The sequence below is a fragment of the Rhinopithecus roxellana genome, chromosome 3, assembly GCF_007565055.1.
Source record: "Rhinopithecus roxellana isolate Shanxi Qingling chromosome 3, ASM756505v1, whole genome shotgun sequence".
Classification (NCBI taxonomy): domain Eukaryota; kingdom Metazoa; phylum Chordata; class Mammalia; order Primates; family Cercopithecidae; genus Rhinopithecus; species Rhinopithecus roxellana.
In genome coordinates, this window is record NC_044551.1 from 145,960,430 (window position 1) to 145,986,082 (window position 25,653).

The following is a 25,653-nucleotide window of genomic DNA, read 5'->3' on the forward strand; positions in this document are numbered from 1 at the left end:
TACTCAAGGCCATTTTTGCAGACTTTAAAATTACAGGAAAAGAATTGAAATAACTTTCAGTAGCTGTGAGGCTGCAGAAACAAATACCATTTGAGGAGGGGGAAAACGACCACAAGTAAGAAGGTGAAGAGCATGAATTCTAAATATTTGAACTTCGTTTACCTTACTTGTTTTTATTTGGGGTCAGTAAAGCAAATACATGGTATGTTGCAGCACCATTGCCTAACACCCTTTAAAAGATGGTTGAATAGTAGTTTGCTGTACCCTTACTGGAGGGCAGGGGAGCACAAAGTGAAGAAGAGTTAGAATGTGCCAGCATGTCCTGGCAGCTTTCTAATCCAAAGGAAATAGCTTTGTTCTGCTGTTGATGGAAAGCGTACAAAGTGCTGCAGGCGTGGTCATTCTGTTCAGACAGGAAATGTTCCTTCTCTTTTATGCTAAAACCCACAGTGCTGTTGTTCACTAGGCAAAGCAGCTCCTCCAAAAGTAGATGTGATATATAAGTGGGCTGTGTTTCAGATGCTTGTGGTGGGTGTTATTCCACCTTTAAAAGGCTTAAAAGATTGCTAGAGGGAGAAAAGTCAAGGATAGAAATGGCTAGTTAATCTGGATATATATTTTGCTGATAACTAAGCTTCCCTTTGACAGTAACCTTTTCACATTTAACCTTTACTTCTGTGTTTACATTTTGTTAATGTTCAGTGTAAAAATTCAATTCCATTGAATTCAGTCATAGGCACATTATAATCTTCCTTTTTGCTGAAACTAAGCACTCCTGGTGGTGATAGCTTGTATAAATACAATGTCTTTCTGAGCATGTTGGCATATTCTCTTACCTCCTTTAACAGCTTCTACTATTAGAAAGGGACCAACAGGGACACAGACGTTTTGGAGTCTATTTGCTCAGGGTCATGCATCAAGCCATAAAATGCTTGTTTTGCAGGTGGGTGTTAAGATGATGATTACATACATTCATTCTTGGCCTGTGTGTGACAAAGTGACAGAGTCTCCTTGTTGCAGAATGGACTCTGGTGACTTCTTTCTGGCCTTTCAATTTTACTAATTCCTAAGTTGTTCACTGAGTACCTACAATACAGGAAGCAGGCTGCGTGGAGCAGTGGCTCACACCTGTAATCCCAGCACTTTGGGAGGCTGAGGCAGGAGGATCAGTTGAACCCAGGAGTTTGAGACCAGCCTGGACAACATAGTGAGATCCTGTTTCTAAAAAAAAAAAAAAAAAAAAAATCAGGCATGATGGCGCGTGCCTGTGGTCCCAGCTACTCAGGAGGCTGAGATGGGAGGATCACTTGAACCCAGGTGTCTAAGGCTGCAGTGAGCTAGGGGTAACTCCACTCCAGCCTAAGCAACAGAGTGAGACCCTGTCTCTTAAAAAAACAACTATGAAGATATTTGACAGAATAAAATCATATGTTTTTGTGGGTTACTGGGTACCTACGAGCATATGAAAAAAATATATATTTGCCATTGGCCAGTGCGGTGGCTCACGCCTGTAATCTCAGCACTTTGGGAGGCTGAGGTGGGTGGATCACCTGAGGTCAGGAGTGAGACCAGCCTGGCCAACATGGTGAAACCCCATATCTACTAAAAATACAAAAATTAGCCGGGCGTGGTGGTATACACCTGTAATCCCAGCTACTCAGGAGGCTGAGGCTGGAGAATCGCTTGAACCCAGGAGGTGGATGTTGCAGTGAGCTGAGATCGCGCCATTGCACTCCAGCCTGGGCAACAAGAGAGAAACTCTATCTCAAAAAAAAAAAAAAGAAATTCCCTTTAGATAAAGTAGAGTTTGGATTTGCCGTAAACGCTTCAATGGATGGAAAAGAAGGCAAAAATTCTTCTTAGCCTCCTGCATAGGGTTACCACACACAGGGCATTTCACAACATGGAATTTTCACCCTATCATATTTTCTCACTATTTCTAGCAGGTGTAAAGAATTCTTCTGAGTCAGCCGTTGAGTGAGAGATGATGAATAAAATGTTGTCTCTTATAGGACTGAGTCACCATAGTGGAGATTGTCAAGGGCTGGTCTGGTATTCCCAAAAATGTCAATTTTCAAAGTTGATAGCTACTAAAAAAAAAAAAAAAAAAAAAAAAATCTTTCTAGATGCCAGCAACAAACATTGTTATTGAATGGGTAAACCACAGAACTGCAGTGCCTGATGGGATGAGAACATATAAAACTGCAGCCCCTACCAAGTGGGGACGAGGATGACCAGTCTGCCCTGTGGGTACTTCTATAATGTGTAGGCGAGAGCACACTCTGTGGGCTGGGCAGTTAGTGCCCCCAGGAGTTAGTTCCCCCGGGGCCCATGTGATTGATGTTTGCTGTAATTATCCACTGCAGCTCTTCAAGGGGTCAGCTTTAAGAACACTGAATTCAGGCTTACTAGGGCCTGGGAATAAAAGGGATGCTGTAGGAGTGGGAGTCAGCCCAACTAGGGTTTTTTCAGATCTGGACTTCTGAAGAGTTTGTTTTCCTTCCTGACTCAGAGGAATGAAAGGTTGGAGGATGTTACAGAAAGGCCACATCATCTGGGTGGGAACTGTCATTTGAACATAATTGCAGGAATATCTAGAATTCTTGATAGAAATTGTAGGAAGCCAGAGACTATAGATAGTATGCAGGTTAAAGGGAGAAGAAGGCCAAGATTGCCTGGGGTCCACTCTTTTGTAAAGTTGTAGAAGACTGGAAAGCTCCCCAGCTCCTCTCTTTCCCTTCCCCCTCCAGAGCCCCCAAGCCCCACCCCCAAATACTTGTTTCCTTTGGGGTGTCTCCGTCCTGACTCTTGCAGCTGGGGCACCCTCTAGACGTATGTTTTAATGTTTGTAGCCTCAGCTCAGAAGAAGGGCTCAACCCAAACCTACTCCCTGCCTTTCTGCCTGGGGCCGCCTTTTCTCCAGAGCCTCCTTCCATTGCACCCAGGAATCATTGCTGTGAAAGAACATCATAGCTTGGACCCCATGTAAGCCCTCACCTTGGTCCGCTTGTGGGGTTCTCTGATGGCTCTTTTTATTTTTTTAGATAAAAAATTTTAAGGCAAGTTCTCACTATGTTACCCAGGCTGAGTAAACTCCTGTGCTCAAGGGATCCTCCTGCCTCAGCCTCCCAAGTAGCTGGGACTACAGGCATAACCGTGGCACCTGGCATTCTGATGACTCTCTCTTTCTTTTCTTTTCTTTTCTTTTCTTTTTCTTTTCTTTTCTTCTCTCTCTTTTTTTTTTTTTTTTTGAGACGGAGTCTTGCTCTGTCGCCTGGGCTGGAGTGCAGTGGCCGGATCTCAACTCACTGCAAGCTCCGCCTCCCGGGTTTATGCCATTCTCCTGCCTCAGCCTCCGGAGTAGCTGGGACTACAGGCGCCCGCCACCTCGCCCGGCTAGCTTTTTGTATTTTTTAGTAGAGATGGGGTTTCACCGTGTTAGCCAGGATGGTCTCGAACTCCTGACCTCGTGATCCGCCCGTCTCGGCCTCCCAAAGTGCTGGGATTACAGGCTTGAGCCACCGCGCCCGGCCTTTCTTTTCTTTTCTTTCTTTATTTTCCTCCCTCCCTCCCTCCTTTCTTTCTTTCTTTCTTTCTTTCTTTCTTTCTTTCTTTCTTTCTTTCTTTCTTTCTGTCTGTCTGTCTGTCTGTCTGTCTTTCTTTCCGTCTTTCTTCCTTTCTTTCTTCCTTTCTTGACAGAGTTTTGCTCTGTCACCCAGGCTGGAGTGCAATGGTAAGATATCAGCTCACTGCAACCTCCACCTCCCAGGTTCAAGCGATTCTGCTGCCTCAGCCTCCTGAGTAGCTGGGATTATAGGCGCGCGCCACCACGCCACCATGCCCGGCTAATTTTTGTATTTTTAGTAGAGGTGGGATTTCACCATGTTGGTCAGGCTGGTCTTGAACTCCCAGCCTCAGGTGATCTGCCCACCTTGGCCTCCCAAAGTGCTGGGATTACAGGCGTGAGCCACATGCCCAGCCCTGATGGCTCTTTCTATAGGCCCATCCCTCCACACCCCTTTAGTCTGGAACTTTGCTGTGACAAATCCTGGTCTCCACAAACTATTTCTTAATTCCTCCCTTGGTCTCTGGATTTTGATTGAAATTGGTATTCTGTTGCCTTTAATTTCAAACTGTCAGCCTGGAGAGGATCCTGGAGTTGATCAGGTCAGTCTCCTCATTGTACATGTAAGGAGACATGGAGCCTGTACCTGTAGCTCTCTACTGCCAACTTGGGGCAACCTTTCCTTGAGGTTTCTTTGCAGGAGTATTTAGGGACACTAGTGGATAGTCTCTCCCTGCTCTTTTTCCTCAGATGGCTTGGTGTAATGTCCCCTGAGGGAGAAAGATAAACTGGATGACTTGCGTAATTATATTATTACAAAGCATTTGCGCTGTAAAGTTTCCTCGCCATTCCACTTTTATCTGTGTTTAAGAGAAAAAATAATTCTTAATACTGAAACATCTTCGAAAATATCCTTTTAAATATAAAACTGGAAAAAGTAACAATCTTTATTCAATGTCAGACAACTTCCCAGTTTGAAGTGGGTTGGTTCGCAGGTTGGTGTGATAGCATTGGCGAGGGGGTTGGCTTACATTAAAAAAAGTTGCGAAATCAAGGAAGGATATTTATTTTTTTGGTACATTCTGGGTCTTTAAGGGGTGGGTGGGGAAAGGAGGGGGGAGATTTGTATCTTCATTTTGGGAATTCTGCTCTGGGCTGCCTGCCAGCTAGAAATCTTCAAGTTAGAAATCTTCCACCCCGTGGCCAGGTGCAGTGGCTCACGCCTGTAATCCTAGCACTTTGGGAGGGTGAGGTGGGTGGATCACCTGAAGTCAGGAGTTCAAGATCAGCCTGACCAAAATGGAGAAACCCCGTCTCTACTAAAAATACAAAATTAGCCGGGCATGGTGGTGCATGCCTGTAACCCCAGCTACTCGGGAGGCTGAGACAGGAGAATCGTTTGAACCCGGAAGACAGAGGTTGCAGTGAGCCGAGATCGAGCCCACTCCAGCCTGGGCAACAAGAGCGAAACTCCGTCTCCAAAAAAAGAAAAAGAAATCTTCTACCCCATGCCCCAGGTTTACAGAGAGCCCGGGTCTCCTTTGTGTTCTATAGCACAGGCGATCATGACTGATCTTTATCATTGCACAAAGGCTGGGAATAGTCATGGGATCTGTCAAGGGACTGCCCTGTACTTTGTCGGGGAGGCAGAATGTGTGATCTCCAGGAAAGTTCGGACATGTTATTTAGAGATTTTCTGTGGTCTAGTGGACTTTGGCCAGCTTCAGAAGCATCTGCTGTGCCAGCGTTGAGGGGCACCTGCACTGTCCATTCTTCTGCCAGTGTGAAGGGGTTCTGAGCACTGTAGTGGTTCTGCAGGGAAACAGGGCATGGCTATTTTTTTTTTTCTTTTTGGCTGTCACCATGACTGCAGAGCACTGCTGGCATTTTGGCCAGGTCGGGGCGAGGTGGCAGCAGGCAGAGACAGTAAACACGCTGTGGTATGTTAGACATTCTCCGTACAATAAAGCATTGTCTTAACCCAATGCTGTAAGTCTCCCTCTATCCCCACGGGAAATACTGAATTAGTCACACCTACCTTAGCCCAGGAAGAGGAGAGGTTTATAGGTAATGCAGGAATTGTTTTATAGCAGTTTGAGCTGTGTTCACCAAACAGTGGTCTTTGTAATAGCCTGAATGCAGATAATAAGAATTCACTAGGCTTTAAGAGCTTATAAAAAAAGCTTTTTCTTGATAATTCCAAGAAGAGTGTTGTATGGAGAAAGGCTACAACTGAATAAAGATCTTTTTTTTTTTTCCCTGCAACATCCGCCTCCCAGGTTCAAGCGATTATCCTACCTCAGCTTCTCGAGCAACTGGGATTACAGGCGCCCCCCACCATGCCTGGCTAATTTTTATGTTTTTAGTAGAGATGAGTTTCACCATGTTGACTAGGCTGGTCTCGAATTCCTGACCTCAGGTGATCCGCCCGCCTCAGCCTCCCAAAGTGTTGGGATTACAGTTGTGAGCCACCGTGCCTGGCAACTGAATAAAGATCTTAATGTAGGGTAACGTCTACCTGTAGAAGTCACATGGCATTAGTGATGCTCTGAATGTAGTTCTTTTTAGAAGTAAAAACAAAACCGTCCCCATGTTAGGCCTCTTTGATGGTGAAGTGGCAAAGGAGCCCAAATAAAGAGTTTTGTTTTCCGGAAATTATGTTAATCCAAAGAATTTATAGAGTAGAATATTTACTCTGAGGCTTTTTCTTTTTGAGATAGAATCTCACTTTCTCACCCAGGCTGGAGTACGGTAGTGTGATCTCAGCTCACTGCAACCTCTGCCTCCGGAGTGTCAAGCAATTTTCCTGCCTCAGCCTCCTGAGCAGCTGGGATTACAGCTGCTGGCCACCAGCCACCACACTTGGCTAATTTTTGTATTTTCAGTAGAGACGGGGTTTTGCCATGTTGGCCAGGTCTGGAACTCCTGAATTCTAAGGATCCACCCACCTCAGCCTCCCAAAAGTGCTGGGATTACAGGTGTGAACCACTGCACCTGGCCTATTCTGAGCCTCGTAAACAATGAATGTTACCTTTCAAATGAAAATTTCAGATACTGATCTCTTTTTAAAATTAAAAACTTGTATTTTCCCCTGTGTAAACTATACACTGTACTAAATCAAAACTTGTATGCACAGAATATGTGCCACTCTTTTTTTTTTTTTTTTTTTTTTTGAGGCAGAGTCCCTCTGTCACTTAGGCTGAAGTGCACTGGTGTGATCATGCTCACTGCAACCTCCCAGGCTCAATCTATTCTCCTGCTTCAGCCTCACCAGTAGCTAGGACTGCAGGCATGTGCCACCACACCTGGCTAATTTTTGTATTTTTTATGGAGACAGGGTTTTGCCATGTTGTCCAAGCTGGTCTCGAACTCCTGGGCTCAAGCGATCTGCCTGTCACAGCCTCCCAAAGTACTGAGATTATAGGTGTGAGCCACCACACCCAGCCAGGCCACTCTTTTTTTTTTTTTTTTTTTTTAAGTTCTAGGGTATATAAGCACAATGTGCAGGTTTGTTACATATATATACATGTGCCACATTGGTATGCTGTACCCATTAACTCGTCATTTACATTAGTTATATCTCCTAATGCTATCCCTCCCCCTCCCCCCTCCCCCCTCCCGGCCCCAGTGTGTGATATTCCCCACCCCCACCCTGTGTCCAAGTGTTTTCATTGTTCAGTTTCCACCTACGAATGAGAACACGCGGTGTTTGGTTTTCTGTCCTTGCGATAGTTTGCTCAGAATGATGGTTTCCAGCTTCATCCGTGTCCCCACAAAGGACATGAACTCATCCCTTTTTATGGCTGCATAGTATTCCATGGTATATATGTGCCACATTTTCTTAATCAGTCTATCATTGATGGACATTTGGGTTGGTTCCAAGTATTTGCTATTGTGAATAGTACTGCAATAAACATACATGTGCGTGTGTCTTTATAGCAGCATGATTTATAATCCTTTGGGTATATATACCCAGTAATGGGAAGGCTGGGTCAAATGGTATTTCTAGTTCTAGATCCTTGAGGAATCTCCACACTGTCTTCCACAATGGTTGAACTAGTTACAGTCCCACCAACAGTGTAAAATTGTTCCTGTTTCTCCACATCCTCTCCAGCATCTGTTGTTTCCTGACTTTTTAATGATCGCCATTCTAACTGGTGTGAGATGGTATCTTATTGTGGTTTTGATTTGCATTTCTCTGATGGCCAGTGATGATGAGCATTTTTTCATGTGTCTGTTGGCTGCATAAATGTCTTCTTTTGAGAAGTGTCTGTTCGTATTCTTTGCCCACTTTTTGATGGGGTTGTTTGATTTTTTTTCTTGTGAATTTCTTTAAGTTCTTTGTAGATTCTGGATATTGGCCCTTTGTCAGATGGATAGATTGCAAAAATTTTCTCCCGTTCTGTAGGTTGCCTGTTCACTCTGATGGTAGTTTCTTTTGCTGTGCAGAAGCTCTTTAGTTTAATTAGATCCCATTTGTCAATTTTGCCAGCCAGGCCACTCTTAAATGTCGGATCAGGTGTTGTATTCCTTGGGTGCGCAGTCACTGGGAGATGTTTCTGTCTTTGTCTGACCAGGCACACAGGAGGTGGAGTGGCGTGGGCCTGGATTAGCATCCGTCATTTCAAAGCAGAAATGAAAATGATGCTGTTGTGCTTGAGCGGACCACAAAAGAAGCAGCAAACTTGGATCTCAGTGGCTCCTGTATGAGGAAAGCGTTTTATTGTTTATCTCTGTCTCATTGATCTCTTCTCTCCCTGGGAAAGAGGATGAGATTGCACAGTGTTGCTCCATGGGGTTTGCTGGATTGAGATGAGTGTGTGTCCCACCTTCCCATGAGCGGACCAGCTTCTTGAGCACCAACATGCCCTGCCCATGTCAGGCCAGCTCAGAAGCTACCTGATGGCAGGATTGTTGCCTGTGTCAGTGAGTCCCCGGTGCTTAGAATCGGGCCTGACACGTAGTGGACCTTCAGTAAATATTTGCTAAATCAATCTCTAAAGTTAGCTGGAACCCTAAGTATGGTATATATTTCTATTTGCTTAAAATGTTCTGTGTTTCTTTGGCTGGGCACGGTGGCTCAAGCCTGTAATCCCAGCACTTTGGGAGGCCGGGATGGGCGGATCACGAGGTCAGGAGATCGAGACCATCCTGGCTAACACGGTGAAACCCCGTCTCTACTAAAAAATACAAAAAACTAGCCGGACGAGGTGGCGGGTGCCTGTAGTCCCAGCTACTCGGGAGGCTGAGGCAGGAGAATGGCTTAAACCCGGGAGGCGGAGCTTGCAGTGAGCTGAGATCCGGCCACTGCACTCCAGCCTGGGCGACAGAGCGAGACTCCATCTCAAAAAAAAAAAAAAAATGTTCTGTGTTTTTGTTTTGTGGAGACGAGGTCTTGCTATGTTGCCCAGGCTCTTCTCAAACTCCTGGCCTCAAGCGATCCTCTCACCCACGCCTTCCTCTCAACGTGTTACAGAACAGCAAGCCTTGTTCTGCTATAGGCTATCACAGTAAATAACTGTGACTTTTGCTTTCACGCCCTTGCTTTCTGTTGCCATCTCTGGGTTCGTTGCTTTTGATTCCCTCTAAGCAAGACTAGTCAAAGGGAGGGAAAGAGAAAGTGAAATTAGAAAACTATTCTAACATTTGAGGGAGGAGAGGCAAAAAGCAATACGGAAAACCAAGGTATCTTACTTCTCTACCTATAAACTTCTTTGCATAAAATGATCTAATGCAATCCGTGTAAAATGATATCAACTATAGAATCAGCCAGCCAATTTTGGAATAAGGAGAGATATTAAAATACATTGCTTTGATTTAAGTCACCTGAACGGTAGGTTACACTGCAGCTCTCGTCGGAGCACTGACCAGCCAGCTTTCCCCTTTGTTCCATGTGTTGTAACGTGTTAATACACCCAGCTGACTTTTTTGTTTGTTTCTTAGTTTGACATCAACAACAAGATCGAGTTCCGACGCTCTGCAGGGGCGATATGCAGCTCCTGAACTGGAAGTAAGTTCATTTCCTTTTCCTGTTCTGCTTCATCTCAGAAGATCCATTTCTCAGGAAGATCTTTTGTGTTTGTGTCTTTAATCAATCTGCATTCCATGATCCTGTTTTTCTGCTTGGAAAAAAGAGATTTTTGTATAGAAAAATAAATGCTAGCCGGGTGTGGTGGCTCACACCTGTAATCCTAGCACTTTGGGAGGCCAAGGCGGGTGGATCACCTGAGGTCAGGAGTTCAAGACCAGCCTGGCCAACATGGTGAAACCCCATCTCTACTAAAAATACAAAAATTAGCCAGGTGTGGTGGCTCACACCTATAGTCCTAGCTACTTGGGAGGCTGAGACACGAGAATCACTTGAACCCTGGTGGCAGGTTGCAGTGAGCCAAGATCATACCACTGCACTCCAGCGTGGGCAATAGAGTGAAACTTTGACTCAAAAAAATAAAAGAAAAAGGAAAAATAAATGCTTTCCTTTGTATGCTATGGGATTAAAATGAATCAGTCCATTCTTGATTTTCTGTAAGAAAACTGGCCTTTTGGGTGGCATCCTGCCACTCGCCCCCAACCAGAGGTTCGGGTAACCTTGTCAGGCTGCACCCTGTACTCTTCCTTTGCCATAATTGGGTCTGGGTGGGTTTTATTTTAACTTCTGATCCATCCACCTGTTTCATACTTGTCTGTGCCCTCCATACACAACATGGCTGTGAGATTATGTAATAACTGTTTGGAAGGAAGGAGAGAGGAAAAGGAAGGAACTGTATCTGCTCTGCCTGACGCTGTTGAACGTGGTAGATACATTAACTCATGTAACTGAATGTCACTTCCATCAGGTGGGCATTTTGTCAGGTAGAGTGTTATGAGCAATACATTGGTTGCCTGCACATCCAGCGCCTCCAGGTGTTCAGCAGGTGCCTATCAGTCAACAAAATGTCTGTTACTTTCTTAATTGTGCAAAGGTCTTTCTGGAGCTCTCATCTACCAACGTCAGGAGGGTCTAATCAGATGGAGGCAGCCAGGGAAAGACTCAGCTGTGACCCAAGAATGAAAAGAACCAGGGGTTCCAAGCATGACTAAGACTTACGGCACTTGCTATGTCCCAGGCACTGTTCTAAGTTCTTCCTATGTGATTTCACTTAATCCTCATAAAAACCCAGTGACATGCTTTTACCTCCATTTTACAGAGGGGAAAACCAGCAGAGTGAAGTCATTTAAGCCTCACAGGTTTTGATTTGCCAGAATGTAAACCGTGTACTCTGGCCCCAGAGTCTGTGTTCTTGACCACTGCTGCCCAGGAGCTGAGCTGCTGAACCCTGGTTCTTCCTGCTGACTGTGGGCAGCTGGCATCCGGCCACTGCGTGCATTCTAATAGCTTTCCGTGGATGGAAAAGCCCTGGTGTCTGTCCAGATACGGGCACTTCACTCTGCAGCTGGGTGTCTGGGGATGGGATGGTCTCTCTTGCACCTGACCTGGAGATAGTGAGCCATTATGAAGGGTTGTCAGTCTGCCAGCATCATTTTCCAACTCTTTCTGTTGCCCAAAGGAGAAAACTGTGCTAAGTTTGAATAGGTTACTGCCTATTATACAGAAGAGAATGGTCTGTAGAAGGGGTGTTTGTTCTCACCATTGACTAGGTGACCACCTGCTGAGGTTATATGGTTATGGTTTCAATGTCCCTATTGTGTACAGAGTTCAAGCTCAAAGAACAGCAAGTCTCCAAGTTAGATTTAAGAGAGGATGTTTTTCTTCTCAGTCCAAGGGAAAATGTCCTAGTGTTTCCTTCTGAACTGGAGAGCATGCAGGATGGAAGTTGGTTCGCTCTCCTGCATCACATTTCACAGGATACAACTTTGAAAGTGAGAGTTCATAGTTTCTTACAGTAACTTGAGCTTCAAAAGAACTAAGACCTCAGCATACCGTGTCTTGGGCCCACTGAATGAATTAGTGGTTTTTAGACCATGCCACTTAATCCAAGCTCCTGTTAAGGCTAATACCTCTGTTAAAGGTTTCCTTGCCAAGCAGGGAAACAAGGGCTTGGCCTTGATGTACAAATGAGATGAAGGTTCAAGCTCTCATATTCTCATCCTTGGCTCTCTGTTCTTTGTAGTTGAAATATCTTCAGCCCCAAAGTGCTAAGGGCACTGCACTTCCCAGGCAGTCTTCGTACTCTCTTTACCAGAGTCTTTCTGAAATCACGTACTTTTTTTCTTTTCTTTTTATTTTATTTATTTATTTATTTTTTTTGAGACAGGGCCTGTGTCACCCAGGCTGGAGTGCAGTGGTGGGATCACAGCTTACTGCAGCCTCAAACTCATAGGCTTAAGCAGTCTTCCTCCCTCAGCATCCCAAATAGCTGGGAATACACATAACCTGATTTTTAAAAATTAAGTTTATTGTTTTGAGTAGGTAAGAAATAATGGCCAGGCGCGGTGGCTCACGCTTGTAATCCCAGCACTTTGAGAGGCCGAGGCGGGCAGATCACCTGAGGCCTGGAGTTCGAGACCAACCTGACCAACATGGAGAAACCCTGTGTCTACTAAAAATACAAAATTAACCAGGTGTGGTGGCACATGTCTGTAATCCCAGCTACTCAGGAGGCTGAGGCAGGAGAATTGCTTGAACCCGGGAGGCAGAGTTTGCAGTGAGCCAAGATCGTGCCATTGCACTCCAGCCTGGGCAATAAGAGCGAAGCTCCATCTTAAAAAAAAAGAAAAAGAAAAAAGAAAAGAAATAATGATAAAAAAATTCACAAGGTACCAGAGATGCTTCAAAGGCAAGCATTCCCTCCATCCCTGTCCATGGCCCATGCAACAGCTTGATTTTGATAGGAAACATGGGTAGGCTGCTTCCAGATTCCTTCGCTTTACTATTTCAGATTCTACCGGCTTCACCAAGTTCCTAGACACCACGTGTTACCTATTGTGAATCATGGATCTTGGCGTCCCCATCCTGCATTCGTCTGTCCCAGCTCTGTCACTAAGCTAGTTTGGTGACTTTGGCCAGTTAACCTGCCTGACCCCAGTTTCCTCAGCTGTACGCAGGATAATAATAAGCCCAATGCAAAGGTCAAAGAGGATTTAATGAAATAGCATTGAAGGCAAAGCACGAGAAGGGAACGCCGGGGGAGTGGGGCTCTTGTCATATTCGTTGGGTTTCACATTAAGTTCTCCAGAAGCAGAGGTTGAGGGATATTTATTAAAAATCAGCACATGTGGAGGGAGAAGGGGTAGGAGGCAAAATTGGGCAGAGGGTGAAGTTGAAGGACAGTGCAGCTGGAAAAAGCCTCCCTAACCCCAGGGGCCATGATGGCACGGTCTTTACCCCTGCTGTGATCAGCCATTCCATGGCGGTTACCCAAGAAGGGTAAAGGAGCTGCTGTCTCAAGGCTCTGCTGCCAGCATTCACGGTAGCGGGAACAAGCACCAAGTCCATGGATGAGGATCTCTGGCACGTCTCCCTCCATGGTGTTTCCTGTCACCAACACCCAGCACACCTGGGAAAGAACAGTCCACATCTTTTGAAGGGATACATGCAATTCAGGGCCTGGGAGGTTGTTCAGATAAGGGTTACTGCTGCCTTACTGAGGTGGACTAGAAATAGAACACAAGCCGTCTGACTGTCGCTTTTGCTTTCACAGATAGCCCGCTGTTGTTTTTGCTTCAGTCCTGGTGGAGAGGGTAAGCAGAGTGCATTTATTCTTTGCATCTGTGTGACACTGCAGTCCTATAGCTCTAATCTGTTGTCATTTGGGATTCAGACACAAATAACTTGAATAGTAAGGGGAAGCTTATTCTAAAGCTGATTGACTGCTAGCTGAGTTAGTTTGTGTTGTTATTTTGGTAGGGAGAATCAGTCCAAATTTTGGTTTATATGTAAGTTAAATTATACAGTGAGCTTTAGAGAATCAGAAAGCACATTTTAAAAAAAGGAATGATTTGGAAAATACCAAGAGGTCCTGATACCTTATTTTGGGGCCATTTCATTCCTTCACTTTACTTTCCTTCTTGGATTGGAGGATTCCAAGGGCTTAAGAACCAACTCTTGTTTTACTCTCTCTCAGTTTCTGCAAAGCTTATAGTAAGTTTTACATCTTTAGGGGTTTTTAAGGGTTCTCTTTCTGTTAAAATAAATGTGACAGACCACGCGCAATAGCTTATGCCTATAATCCCAGCACTTTGGGAGGTTGAGGCGGGTGGATCACCTGAGGTCAGGAGTTTGAGACCAGCCTGGCCAACATGGTGAAACCCTGTCTCTCCTATAAAACAATACAAAATTAACCTGGCATGGTGGCGTGCACCTGTAATCCCAGCTACTCGGGAAGCTGAGACAGGAGAATGTCTTGAACCTGGGAGGCGGAGGTTGCAGTGACCCATGATCGCACCACTGTACTCCAGCCTGGGCAAAAAGAGCAAAACTCCATCTCAAAAAATAAACAAATAAAAATAAATGTGGCATTAGGTAACTCTTCCTATTATGGAAGTTGCTAGGGTGGGGTGGGAGTTTTGTGCTTAGGGCACAGATTGAAGTTGCCAGAGGGTACAGATGGCTTTCTGGCATCTTTTCTACTGACAGCTCTGTAGAATTAGCAAGTGTGGCTTTGCTGAATGGTAAACACACACATTCACTCACTGAGCCTGGGCTCCCTTTGTGCTTCACAGACACTGAAGAGCAGCAGCAGGGGAAGGAGGGACCACGGGTCATTTATGATGAGAAGAAAGGCACCGTCTACATCTACTCCTACTTCCACTTTGTGTTCTTCCTGGCTTCCCTGTATGTGATGATGACCGTCACCAACTGGTTCAAGTGAGTGGCCCATTTGCTTAGGTATTTTTGAAGCGAAGTCTTAAAGTTAAGAGTTAAGTGCTGTTCATGTTTGTTTGTTTGCGAAGGAGTCTCACTCTGTTGCCCAGGTGGAGTGCAGTGGCACAATCCTGGCTCACTGCAACCTCTGCCTCCCGGGTTCAAGCGATTCTCGTGCCTCAGCCTCCCGAGTAGCTGGGATTACATGCACGCGCCACCATGTCTAGCTAATTTTTGTTTTTTTAGTACAAAATTAGTACAGCCTGTTGGCTAGGCTGGTCTTGAACTCCTGACCTCAAGTGATCCACCTGCCTTGGCCTCCCAAAGTGCCGGGATTATAAGCAAGTTCCGAGTTTTAACAGTGGACGGGTATGTTTTAACCCTGGAAACTGGTGATGCTATGGCAACTTTAAGAAAACGGAAGGTTAGCTCTATATGGACAGTCTGGAAAACATGGTAATGGAGGAAAAATGGGAATTCCTAAGCATTCATCTGCCTTTCAGAAAGAGAAAATATCCCTTTTTTTCTACTTCAAATTTTGTGTATCTTCTTCCCCATTTTTCTTCATTTTCATCACAAAAGTTGGAAACATCTTTTTTTAAAATACAAACTAAATGTGTAATTATGCAAAGTAAAAATGTGGTACCCCCACCCACCTCTACTCCCCCTACACAGATAACCACTGCTAGGATGTGTATTCCTTTTCTGTGCATTTATAAACCTACGTAATTTTTTATTTATTGTTATTTTTTTTAGATGGAGTCTTGCTCTGTTGCCCAGACTGGAGTGCAGTGGTGCAATCTCGGTTCACTGCAACCTCCGCCCCTGGGTTCAAGTGATTCTCCTGCCTCAGCCTTTCTAGTAGCTGGGACTACAGGCACTGCTACCACGCTGGCTAATTTTTTATTTTTATTTTTAGTAGAGATGGGGTTTCACCATATTGGCCAGGCTGGTCTTGAACTCCTGACCTTGTGATCCACCCACCTCGGCCTCCCAAAGTGCTGAGATTACAGGCATGAGCCACCGCACCCGGCTAATTTTTTTTTTTTTTTTTAATGTAAATGTCATTGTACATGTTTTCCCCTGGAGGCTTTTTTTTTTTTTTTTTTTTTTTTTTACTTGGCAGTACATGATTGACCTGACCTTCCCTGTCACTACACAGAGGTTCATACTTCTGCTGCAGGTCCACAGCTTCGGTTGTATCATAATTTGTTTGACTGCTAAGTTAAGCTTAGACATGTAGGCTCATTGTACTTCTTTTTATCATTCATTCAACAGATGTGCAAGTGGCTCCTATGTGCCACACGGTTCTAGGAGGCAGGGTTTATAGTCTAGCGGGAGAGACAGACTATGACCCAAGTCAAATATGGTGTGTTAGATGGTGATGAGTATTGGGGAGAAAAATGAAATGAGCAAAGGGAATTGGGGTAGGGGTGGTGGGAGTGGTGGTTTCAAGCACAGTGAGTGGAGCGATTCTTCTTGAAGGAGGAGAGGAGAAGGGAGCTTTAATGCTTCCCAGTGATGCTGTGGGAACTGCTGGAAACTTTTGGCTTGGGAAGCTTAAGAAAAGATGGAGAAAGCTATGATTAAAAAGGCAGATAATAACAAATGTCGAGGAAGTGGAGAAATTGGAACCCTCTTACATTGCTGGTTTGAATGTGAAATCTACTTTGGAAAAGAGTTTGGCAGCTCCTTAAACAATTAAACATTGAGTTACAATGTAATCCAGCTCTTCCACTCCTGAGCGTATACCTAAGACAAAAAGAAAACTAGGTCCACAAAACTTACACAGGGATGTTCATACCAGCATCAATTGTGATAGTTAAAGAGGGGAAACATCCCAAATGACCATCACCTGGTGACTGCATACAGCAAAATGTGCTCTATCCATACAGTAAGATACTAGGTTAGCAATAAAAAGGAATGAAGGACTGACACATGCTACCACATGGCTGAGACTTGGAAATGGTACATGAGGCAAAAAAGCCACACACAAGAGGCCATGTGATTCCTTTTATATCAACTGTCTGGAATAGGCAAATCCATAGAGACAGAAAGTAGATTGGTGAATGCCGGGGATGGGCCGGGGGGCCATGGGGAAGGGGAGAGCACCTAAGGGGTGCATGGTTTCTTTTGGGGGTGATGAGAATGTTTGGAAATGGGTTGTGTTGATGGTAGCACAAATCTGTGTATGAATGCATTAAAAGCCGTTGAGTTGTACATTACAAATGGATGTGAATTAGTGAATTGTATCTCAGTACATTCCTGCTTTGACCGCGGCTGGGTCTCTTGTTTCCACAGCTACGAAAGTGCCAACATCGAGAGCTTCTTCAGCGGGAGCTGGTCCATCTTCTGGGTCAAGATGGCCTCCTGCTGGATATGCGTGCTGTTGTACCTGTGTACGCTGGTTGCTCCCCTCTGCTGCCCCACCCGGGAGTTCTCTGTGTGACGATATTAGCGGTCCCCTGGGCTTTGCTGGCCTACAGCCTGGAAAGTGCCATCGTTTGAACAGTGTCCCCGGGGGTTAAGCAAGGACTGGCGCCCTGTGCTTGAGTGGGTCTGAAAAGGCTGTGAGGAAAAAAAAAAAAAAAAAAATCTCCTGATTAACTTTTTTCTTTTGAAATTCATAAAGAAACTACCAGTTTGTCCCAAAGGAATTGAAATTTTCAACCAAACTGATCACGGTTGAAATATCTTACCCCTAGAAAGTGGATACCGATTATGTTGACTTCCTTCTGCATGTTTTTGCCAAAACAGAATTTGGGAGACAGCATCTTTTCACAGGGATACCTGTGAAATACCTTGTGTGGCCAGTCATTCTCATCCTTGGAATAGAAAATATGCCAAAATCTTGAGTCCGCAGCCCCTAACAGAATCCAGACCCCTCTCACTCACTTCCACCTCTTAGAGCCTTGTCCCCAGGCGGCTTTGAGGACAGGACTCAGCCTGCAGGGCCCCTGGTATTTATAAGGTGCAAGAGGTGGCACCTGCTTTTCAACTGTACCCTCAGTGCTGCCTCCTCATGGCCCCTAAACATCTCCTTTTGAGGTTGTGATGCTGGGAATCACAGACTTCACTCTCTGCCTGCACCCTTTCCCGAGGTTTCATGTTTTCTGGGTCCCACGTCTTTGTAATAATGTGAAAAAGCACAATTTGCCTGGTCACCCCCCACGTGGTTCTCCACCGTATTATCACTACCTGATCCGAGTTACCGCAATAAGTACGGCGCTTATTTGTGGTGTTATTCACACTATTATAGAACAAGATTCATGTTGTTTTCTTTGCCTAAGCAACGGAGGGCTATCATTCTTTCTTGTTTGTGCTGTTGATAATTGATAATACTTTTAGGACCTTAACTGAAAAGCTGCTTCGTGTTGAAGCCCGCTGCATGCACTGCTCTTTCAGGTGTTGAGGCCAGCCCCTCAGTTTCTTCTCCACCTTGAGGCCTTTGAAACTGTAAAAGCAGAAGACGTTTTGTGTTCTGGATCTGTAATGTGACCATACCGTTCAGGTTCATTCTGGCATCCTTGGAATAGATTCACTAACGTGAGAATTTCTGAGGTGAGGATCTCAGACACGCTGACCAGCGGAAGCCTGTTAGGCAACGTGTGGGAGTGGCCGAATATACTTAAAGAGAGGTGGGCAGAGGCAGGTGGATCACTTGAGGTCAGGAGTTCAAGACCAGCCTGGCTAACACAGTGAAACCCCGTCTCTACTAAAAAGAGAAAAAACTAGCCGGGCATGGTAGCATGTGCCTGTAATCCCAGCTACTCGGAGGCTGAGGCATGAGAATCACTTGAACCTGGCAGGCAGAGGTTGCAGTGAGCCGAGATCACACTGCACAGGAATTTCCAAAATACATACTTGTAAAGTAATACAGAAACATGACTTTCGGCAGCTACCCAAGATGATATCTATTTTCAGTGTTGATGTTCTCAGGCAGGGAAAAGGTTTACTTGCTGGAAACTCCTGTTAGAATTTCATTCGGAATGAAAAGAATCTTCTCGAGCTCTCTGGAAGTGAGGATCTAAGAATAAAAGGTTCAGCCTAGTCATTTTTTTCTGTGCTCTACTGTATGAGTTGGGCAGAATTGAGTGCCACCTAAGCTGAGCTTCCGTGTGCCAAAATGCCGGTGGGTGAAATCAGTGAAATTCTTTCTATTCATTCCTTTGCCCTTCTCCCAAGAAAACCCATGGGGAAACAAATTACAGGGGACGAATTCCTTTAGAACTTTCCCTACTTAAGAGTGTTTGAGATTCAGTTTCAAAAGGCACTCCATCTGTGTGTGTGGTTAAGAGAGCCTTGTTTTGTAAACTCCATTAAATTTCCTTTTGTAGGGCAGGAGCTCTGTACTTAGCAGTTCAAAGATTGATCTGGAGTCGCAAAATGAAAGGCTAACTGGTTCCTTGGGGAACCAGTTAGGGTACAGGAGCTCCCAGTTAGGGTACAGGAGCTCCGTCGGCCAAGAATGGGCTCAGGGAGTGGGGCCGTGTGTCATACACAGTAGCTGTGTTGCAGTGGCCTAGGGCCTTGGGGGTTGTCTTTAGGAAACACCCTGAGGAGAAGCAGATCAGGGGCCCGGGCAGTATTGTGACTAGTTTCATTGTTTTCCTCCTGCTGAGGTCTAGCAGAGCCTTTACTTTGTCTTCTTGACTGGGTCTGGCTGCCAGCTGGTGTGATTTGAGAAACTGACCTTACGCCCAGTCAAGGTCGAGCTGACAAGGCCTTGGATTCCTTGGCTGGCCGTGGCTGGCCCTTTCCTCTGCAGAAAGCAGCTCAGGGAAGCCCAAGCAAGGGAGTGTGGCCGGTGGAAGGCCCTCGTCACTTCCTTCTGGAGCCAGCCCAGCCACCCCATGTTTTCCAGATGCGTGAATCTGGTTTGTGACATCCCGTTCCCTTCTGCTGGTTGGTCTGATGCAGGAGGAAGAGTTACAGTTTCTCTGAATTTTATTCTCAGCTGAAAATGTTAGCACGTGTATCTGCATGAACAAAAGAGATGTGGATGTATCTGAGGATGAGGGACTATCAATGCAAAGTTAATGTTAATGGTTATTAATTGTGATATACAATTCTCAGGCGAGGAGTCAACATTCCTGGATTTAAAGAACCTATAGTTTTGTGCAATTGTGATTTAAGAAACTGGAAACATTGTGCCAATGGCTTTGAGTTGCTCTAACAATGGTGTTAATTTGATTAACTCACTGATATCTTTTAAAAATAATAGACATTTGCTTCCTACACCTTTTTGTACATGACTAAGAGTATATTCCCAGAAGCTGCTGGTCAGACACATTTAGGGATGACAGATGAAGAGGATTTTTTAAAGCTGCATGTGAATATTTCCTCTGTGTCATTTGTCTGATGTAGAAAAGTTTTCCCCTCATTTTTATGAGTAAAAACACTAAGTGGGTGGCAGGGGGGTGGGGGTTTTTATGGGAGTGTCATACCGAGGCATGTTACCTGACTGGAGACTAGAGACTATTTCCATCATAAGCCTTCAGAAACCCAACCACGTCTTTACTGGGTCTAGCTTTTTTTAAATACTCATTGGTTAGTTTTATTTTCACCCACAGTCTCTTGGGCAAAAAGCTTCTTCATTTTGTCTGAAGAAATTGTTTGCCAGAGGTATTTGAAGCCTCTTTGAAGGGGAGATAGAGTGGGGGTGGGCTGTGGGGAGGGTGGAGTTATTGGGGTTTTGGGGTTCTGTTTCCATACAACATTGTTTATTTCTGATTCCTCAGAAGATCCTTCATGATGAATAACCTCAGTGTAATGTTAATTTCCCACCCCATGCCAAAATTGTCACCCTCGGCCTTTTTTTAAATTTTTTTCTTGGAGACGGGCTCACTCTGTCACCCAGGCTGGAGTGCAGTGACATGATCTTGACTCATGGCAGGCTTGACCTCCTGGGCTCAAGGACCACCTCCCAAGTAGCTGAGACCACAGGTTTGCGCCGTCACAGCTAGCCAGTTTTTATTTTTTTGTAGAGATGGGGTTGTCCAGGCTGGTCTCAAAACTGAGCTCAAGCAATGTGCCTGCCTTGGCTTCCCAAAATGCTGGGATTACAGGCATAAACCACTGCACGCAGCCTACCCTCTGCCTTTTTAAGATGATGTATTTATTTAATTTTTGCCATCATTGGTGCTTCACCTTCCTCCGAAGGAAATTCCAGAGCCTGTATTTAAGCTGCCTAGGCTTTTACCCTCCCTTTATTGCCTTTCTAAATAGTGTCTCATTTGGTGTACTCTAGTATCCTATACCTCTTGGAAGTGAAAGAGGACCCAACCTACAACTAAGAAGGGACAAACCTTGAACTTAGTAAGACCTTACACACCCAGAAAGAACATGGGCCCTCCTTCTTCAGGGACAATGCAGGAGCCACTTGGCCTGTGGAATTTTCTGAAGGCTATTTTCTGTAACTTGCTAGTTAACTTAGTTTTGCATTTCAGGCAGAGGTGTGCTCTGTAATGTTGGGCCTTTGACTTCACAGGACTGGAGAGCTGTTCACACAGATGTTTAGACCTTTCTCTTTCTGTTTTTTCTTCTTCCTCAACAAATCTTTCACAGAGGCAGCCATTTTGAAAGGTTGAAATATTTGGCCTTTACCAAAGAGCTTTTTTTTTTTCCTTAAGCAAAATCCTTTCAGAAAGAAACAAATGGGAAAGGGCAGATTAGGAATTGCATATGTCCCAATCCACTTCTATAGGAGTTTAATCATATTCACGTGAGCAAAATGATGGAAGAATTCTTTAAGGTAATCCTTTGGGAAAAGGATCCTGGGACGTTCTCTCAGGTAAAGAAAGATTACAGCAGATGCGTAATATATGTCTCGAGAGCTATTTATAAGAAATTTAAGAGGATTGTTTTGTTTTCCTTTATTAAAGATTTAAGCCTTTTTTACTTTGCAAAAAGAAAACTACACAAGTTTTATAGATATAACTTTGCTAATTTTTTAAACTTTTCTGAAACGATTAGCTGTAGCCAAATTATGTGGTTACGTTTTGCTACGTTAGAATTTGAAAATGCAGTATGTCTGGTAAATCTACTGTTTGAAATTTATAATTGTCTCTGATATGATTAGAATTTTGGTAACTTTTGAAAGTTATTTTCCCCCTTTAGTCATGGACATGGACTTCTATTTGTTTTTTAATTTTTCTATAAAGCATCTGAATTGACTAGGCTTTTCCTATGTAAAAAACTCAAAACTTGTTAACTCTGTACTTTAATAAAATTTGAAATTAAAACTATGTTGGTTTTTTCTCTTCTGCTAGATACATATATAATTAAAGTACTCAAGTTAGTTGTTTTGCAGAGATGTTGCCTTCAGATGTTAATGAGGTCTCTCTTAAGTTTCATGGAGTATATGCTGATCCTTTAATTGACAAATAAAAGATACATATCTGTGGTGTGCAACATGATGTTTTGAAATATGTGTATATTCAGGAATAACCAAATCATGCTAATTAGCATATGTATTACCTCATGTTTTTGTGCTGAGAACATTTAAAAGCTCACAGTAATTTTTTTTTTTTTTTTTTTTTTTTGAGATAGAGTCTTGCTCTGTCACGCAGGCTGGGGTGCAGTGGCGTGATCTCAGCTCACTGCAACCACTGCCTCCCAGGCTCAAGCGATTCTCCTGCCTCAGCCTCCCGAGTGGCTGGGATTACACGCATGTGCCACCATGCCCAGGTAATTTGTGTATTTTTAGTAGAGATGGGGTTTCGCTATGTTGGCCAGGCTGGTCTTGAACTCCTGACCACAGGTGATCCGCCCACCTCAGCCTCCCAAACTGCTGGGATTATAGGCATGAGCCACTGCACCCAGCCTACTCTCAGAATTTTTAAGGTAGTGCCAGTTTCCTAACTAATCACCATGTTACACAGTAGATCTGAACTTATTCTTTCTGGCTGATATTTTGTGTTCTTTGACCAACATCACCTGAACTCCCCCTCACCCAATCCCCCACCTCCAGCCCCTAGTAACCACCTTTACACTCTGCATCTCTTAAGTCAAACTTATGAAGTTTGACTTTTTAAGATTTCATGGATCAGTAAAATCACAAAGTATTTGTCTTTTTGTGCCTGGCTTTTTTCACTTAACCGTGTCCTCTAGGTTCCTCCAAGTTGTTGCATGTTACAGGAGTTCCTTTTTTTTGAGGCTGAATTTTTTATTCTGTTGTGTATATATGCCACTTTTCTTTTCCTTTTTTTTTTTTTTTTTTTTTTTTTTGAGGCAGTCTCACTCTGTCACCCAGGCTGGAGTACAGTGGTGTGATCATGGCTTATTTTGGCTTTGACTTCTTGGACTCAAGCAATCCTCCTGCCTCAGCCTGCCGAGCAGCTGGGATCACAGAGTGCAACACCAAGCCTGACTAATTTTTGTATTTTTTGTAGAGCTAGGGTCTCACTATGTTGCCCTGACCTCAAGCAATCATCCTGCCTCAGCCTCCCAAAGTGTGTGGATTACAGACGTGAGCCACTGCACCCAGCTCACTTTTTTTTTCTTTCTTTTTTTTTTTTTTTTTGACTTAGACTCTTGCTCTGTCAACCAGGCTGGAGTGCAGTGGCACGATCTCAGCTCACTGCAACCTCTGTCTCCCCGGTTCAAGGCAATTTTCCTGCCTCAGCTTCCCGAGTAGCAGCTGGGACTACAGGTGGCCACCACCACACCCGGCTAGTTTTTGTATTTTTAGTAGAGACAGGGTTTCACCATGTTGGCCAGGCTGGTCTCTAACTCCTGACCTCATGATCCGCCAACCTCGGCCTCCCAAAGTGCTGGGATTACAGGCGTGAGCCACTGCGCCTTGCCACATTTTCTTTATATATTCATTTGTGGACACTTGGGTTGATTCTATATCTTGGCCATTGTGAATAATGCTATAGTGAACATAGGGGTGTGGATATCTCTTTGACATACTGATGTCATTCCCTTTGGATATATACCCATTAGTGGGATTGCTGGATCATATGGTAGTTCTACTTGCAGGTTTTTGGATTTTTTTTGTTTTTGTTTTTGAGACAGGTTCTTACTCTCACCCCAGCTGGAGTACAGTGGCACGATGTCAGCTCACTGCAACCTCCATCAGCCTCCAGGTTCAAGTGATTCTCCCACTTCAACCTCATGAGTAGCTGGGGTTACAGGCGCGTGTCACAGTGCCCGGTTGTATTTTTTGGGTGGAGATGATTTCGCCATGTTGGCCAGGCTGGTCTGGAACTCCTGACCTTAAGTGATCTGCCTGCCTCGGCCTCCCAAAGTGCTGGAATAACAGGCGCGAGCCACTGCACCCAGCCTGACTTGAGCACTTTTTCATATATCTATTGGCCATTTGTATGTCTTTTGAGAAATGCCTATTCAGTTCCTTTGTCCACTTTTTAAGTGGGTTGTTTGTTTTCTTGCTATTGAGCAGTTTTGAGTTTCTTGTATATCTTAAATATTAACCCCTTATCAGATGTTAAGTTTGCAAGCATTTTCTCCGATGCTGTAGGTTGTCTCCTAACTTTGTTGTTTCCTTTGCTATGCAGAAGCTTTTTCGTTTGATGTAATCTTATTTGTTTACATTTTTGTTGCCTAGTTTTAGTTTCGGGTTTTAACAGCTAAGTCTTTAATTCATTGTAGGTTGATTTTTGAATATGGTATGAAATAAAGGTCTAATTTCATTCTTCAACATGTGGATATTCAGTTTTCCCAGCACCAAAAAGACATTCCTTTTCCCATTGTTGTGCTAATTGTTGAGAATATAAACATGAAACCCCAAGCTTGTCTTCTTCCTCTGAAAGCTCCTGTGGACCACACTTCCTTTTTCCTGCCCTTATGCTAGTGACACCCTGTCCTGAATATGAGAATTGGAGTAAAGCATTTTTTTGTTTTTTTGAGACGAGGTCTCTTGCCTAGGCTGGAGTGTAGTGGCGTGATCATAGCTCACTGCACCCTCCAGCTCCTGAGCTCAAGCGATTGTTCCACCTCAGCCTCCCAAGGGCTTGGGGCTACAGGTGTGCACCGCTATGCCTGGCTCATTTAAAAAATTTTTGTAGACACGGGGTGTCTTTGTTGCCCAGGATGGTCTTGAACTCCTACCCTCAAGTGAGCCTTCTCTGTTGGCCTCCCAAAGTGCTGGGATTACAGGTGTGAGCCACCACACTCGGCGCTTAACCATTTTTAGGTGTACAGTTGAGTAGTATGAAGTGCATAGTACGTTCACATTGTTTTGCAGCCAATCTCCAGAACTCTTTTTCAATTTGCAAAACAACTCATTAAAGAACTCCCTGTTCCCCTCTTCCCCTCTCCTGTGGCAACCATAATCCTACTTTCTGACTCTGAATACGTCATTTGCTTTTTTTTTTCCCCTCTGCTTGTTCCCACATAGATACTGATAGTTGTCAGCTCTTCCAGCTTTTGATTTTCGATTGTGCTATCTAGTTGCTATTTTTATGTAGCAATTCAGGAAGATCCAAAAACTATGCTTCTACCATTGCCCCCATCTCTTCCATTCACACTTGAACTTGCCACAATAAAGCTTTCACACAAATTGAAAACTGCTTTTCAAAGTCATGGGTGACTTCCATGTTGCCATGTCCATCGTCCTTACTTGACCTATCAGAAGCACGGGACGCTGTGAACAGTTTACACTGCACTGCAAACCTTATTCAGATTTCATACACTCATCCTTACTTTTTGAAAGGGATTCCTCTTCACATTGTAGAAGGAATGCAGGAGGCAGATAACTTGTCTTTTTAGTTCTTAGGTCTCTGCACCCACAGAGCCATCCCTGTGGCAACTTATCCACACACAACTGGACCTGATTTACTTCCTAATTCCACCTTCTGGGTCGGCCTTCCTTTACCACTTGAAAAAGCGTGATTGGGCCTGGCGTGGTGGCTCATGCCTGTAATCCCAACACTTTGGGAGGCCAGGAGTTCAAGACCAGCCTGGGCAACATGGTGAAACTCTTGTCTACAAAAAATACAAAAATCAGCCGGGCTTGGTGGCATGTGCCTGTAGTCCTAGCTACTCCAGGGAGGCAGAGGTTGGAGTGAGTTGTGATTTGTTCCTAACCTCCAAGCTGTCCTTGTTCATTCCTGGGTGCAGGCTGAACTAACTTTGGGAGGAACTTAGCTTATAGTTTGTTTTGTTTTGAGACACAGTCTCACTCACCCAGGCTGGAGTGCAGTGGCCCCATCTTGGCTCACTACAACCTCCACCTCCTGGGTTCAAGCGATTCTCCTACATCAGCCTCCCGAGTAGCTAGGACTACAGGCCCATGCCACCACGCCAGGCTAATTTTTGT

The 25,653-nt window shown here is 44.5% G+C and overlaps 1 protein-coding gene across 2 annotated transcripts in view; it reads left to right on the forward strand.

Annotated features, from left to right (window-relative positions):
- The window catches only part of SERINC5 (serine incorporator 5), a 121,094-nt gene extending 99,312 nt beyond the window's left edge, over window positions 1–21,782 (forward strand). For both annotated transcript variants that reach the window (XM_030927211.1, XM_010386010.2), the window contains exons 9-12: window positions 9,509–9,575; window positions 13,207–13,246; window positions 14,228–14,372; window positions 16,671–21,782. In XM_030927211.1, the coding sequence (XP_030783071.1) occupies window positions 9,509–9,575; window positions 13,207–13,246; window positions 14,228–14,372; window positions 16,671–16,818 (400 nt within the window). In that variant the 3' untranslated portion in view covers window positions 16,819–21,782. The remainder of the gene's footprint in view (window positions 1–9,508; window positions 9,576–13,206; window positions 13,247–14,227; window positions 14,373–16,670) is intronic.
- Window positions 21,783–25,653: the final 3,871 nt, after the last annotated feature.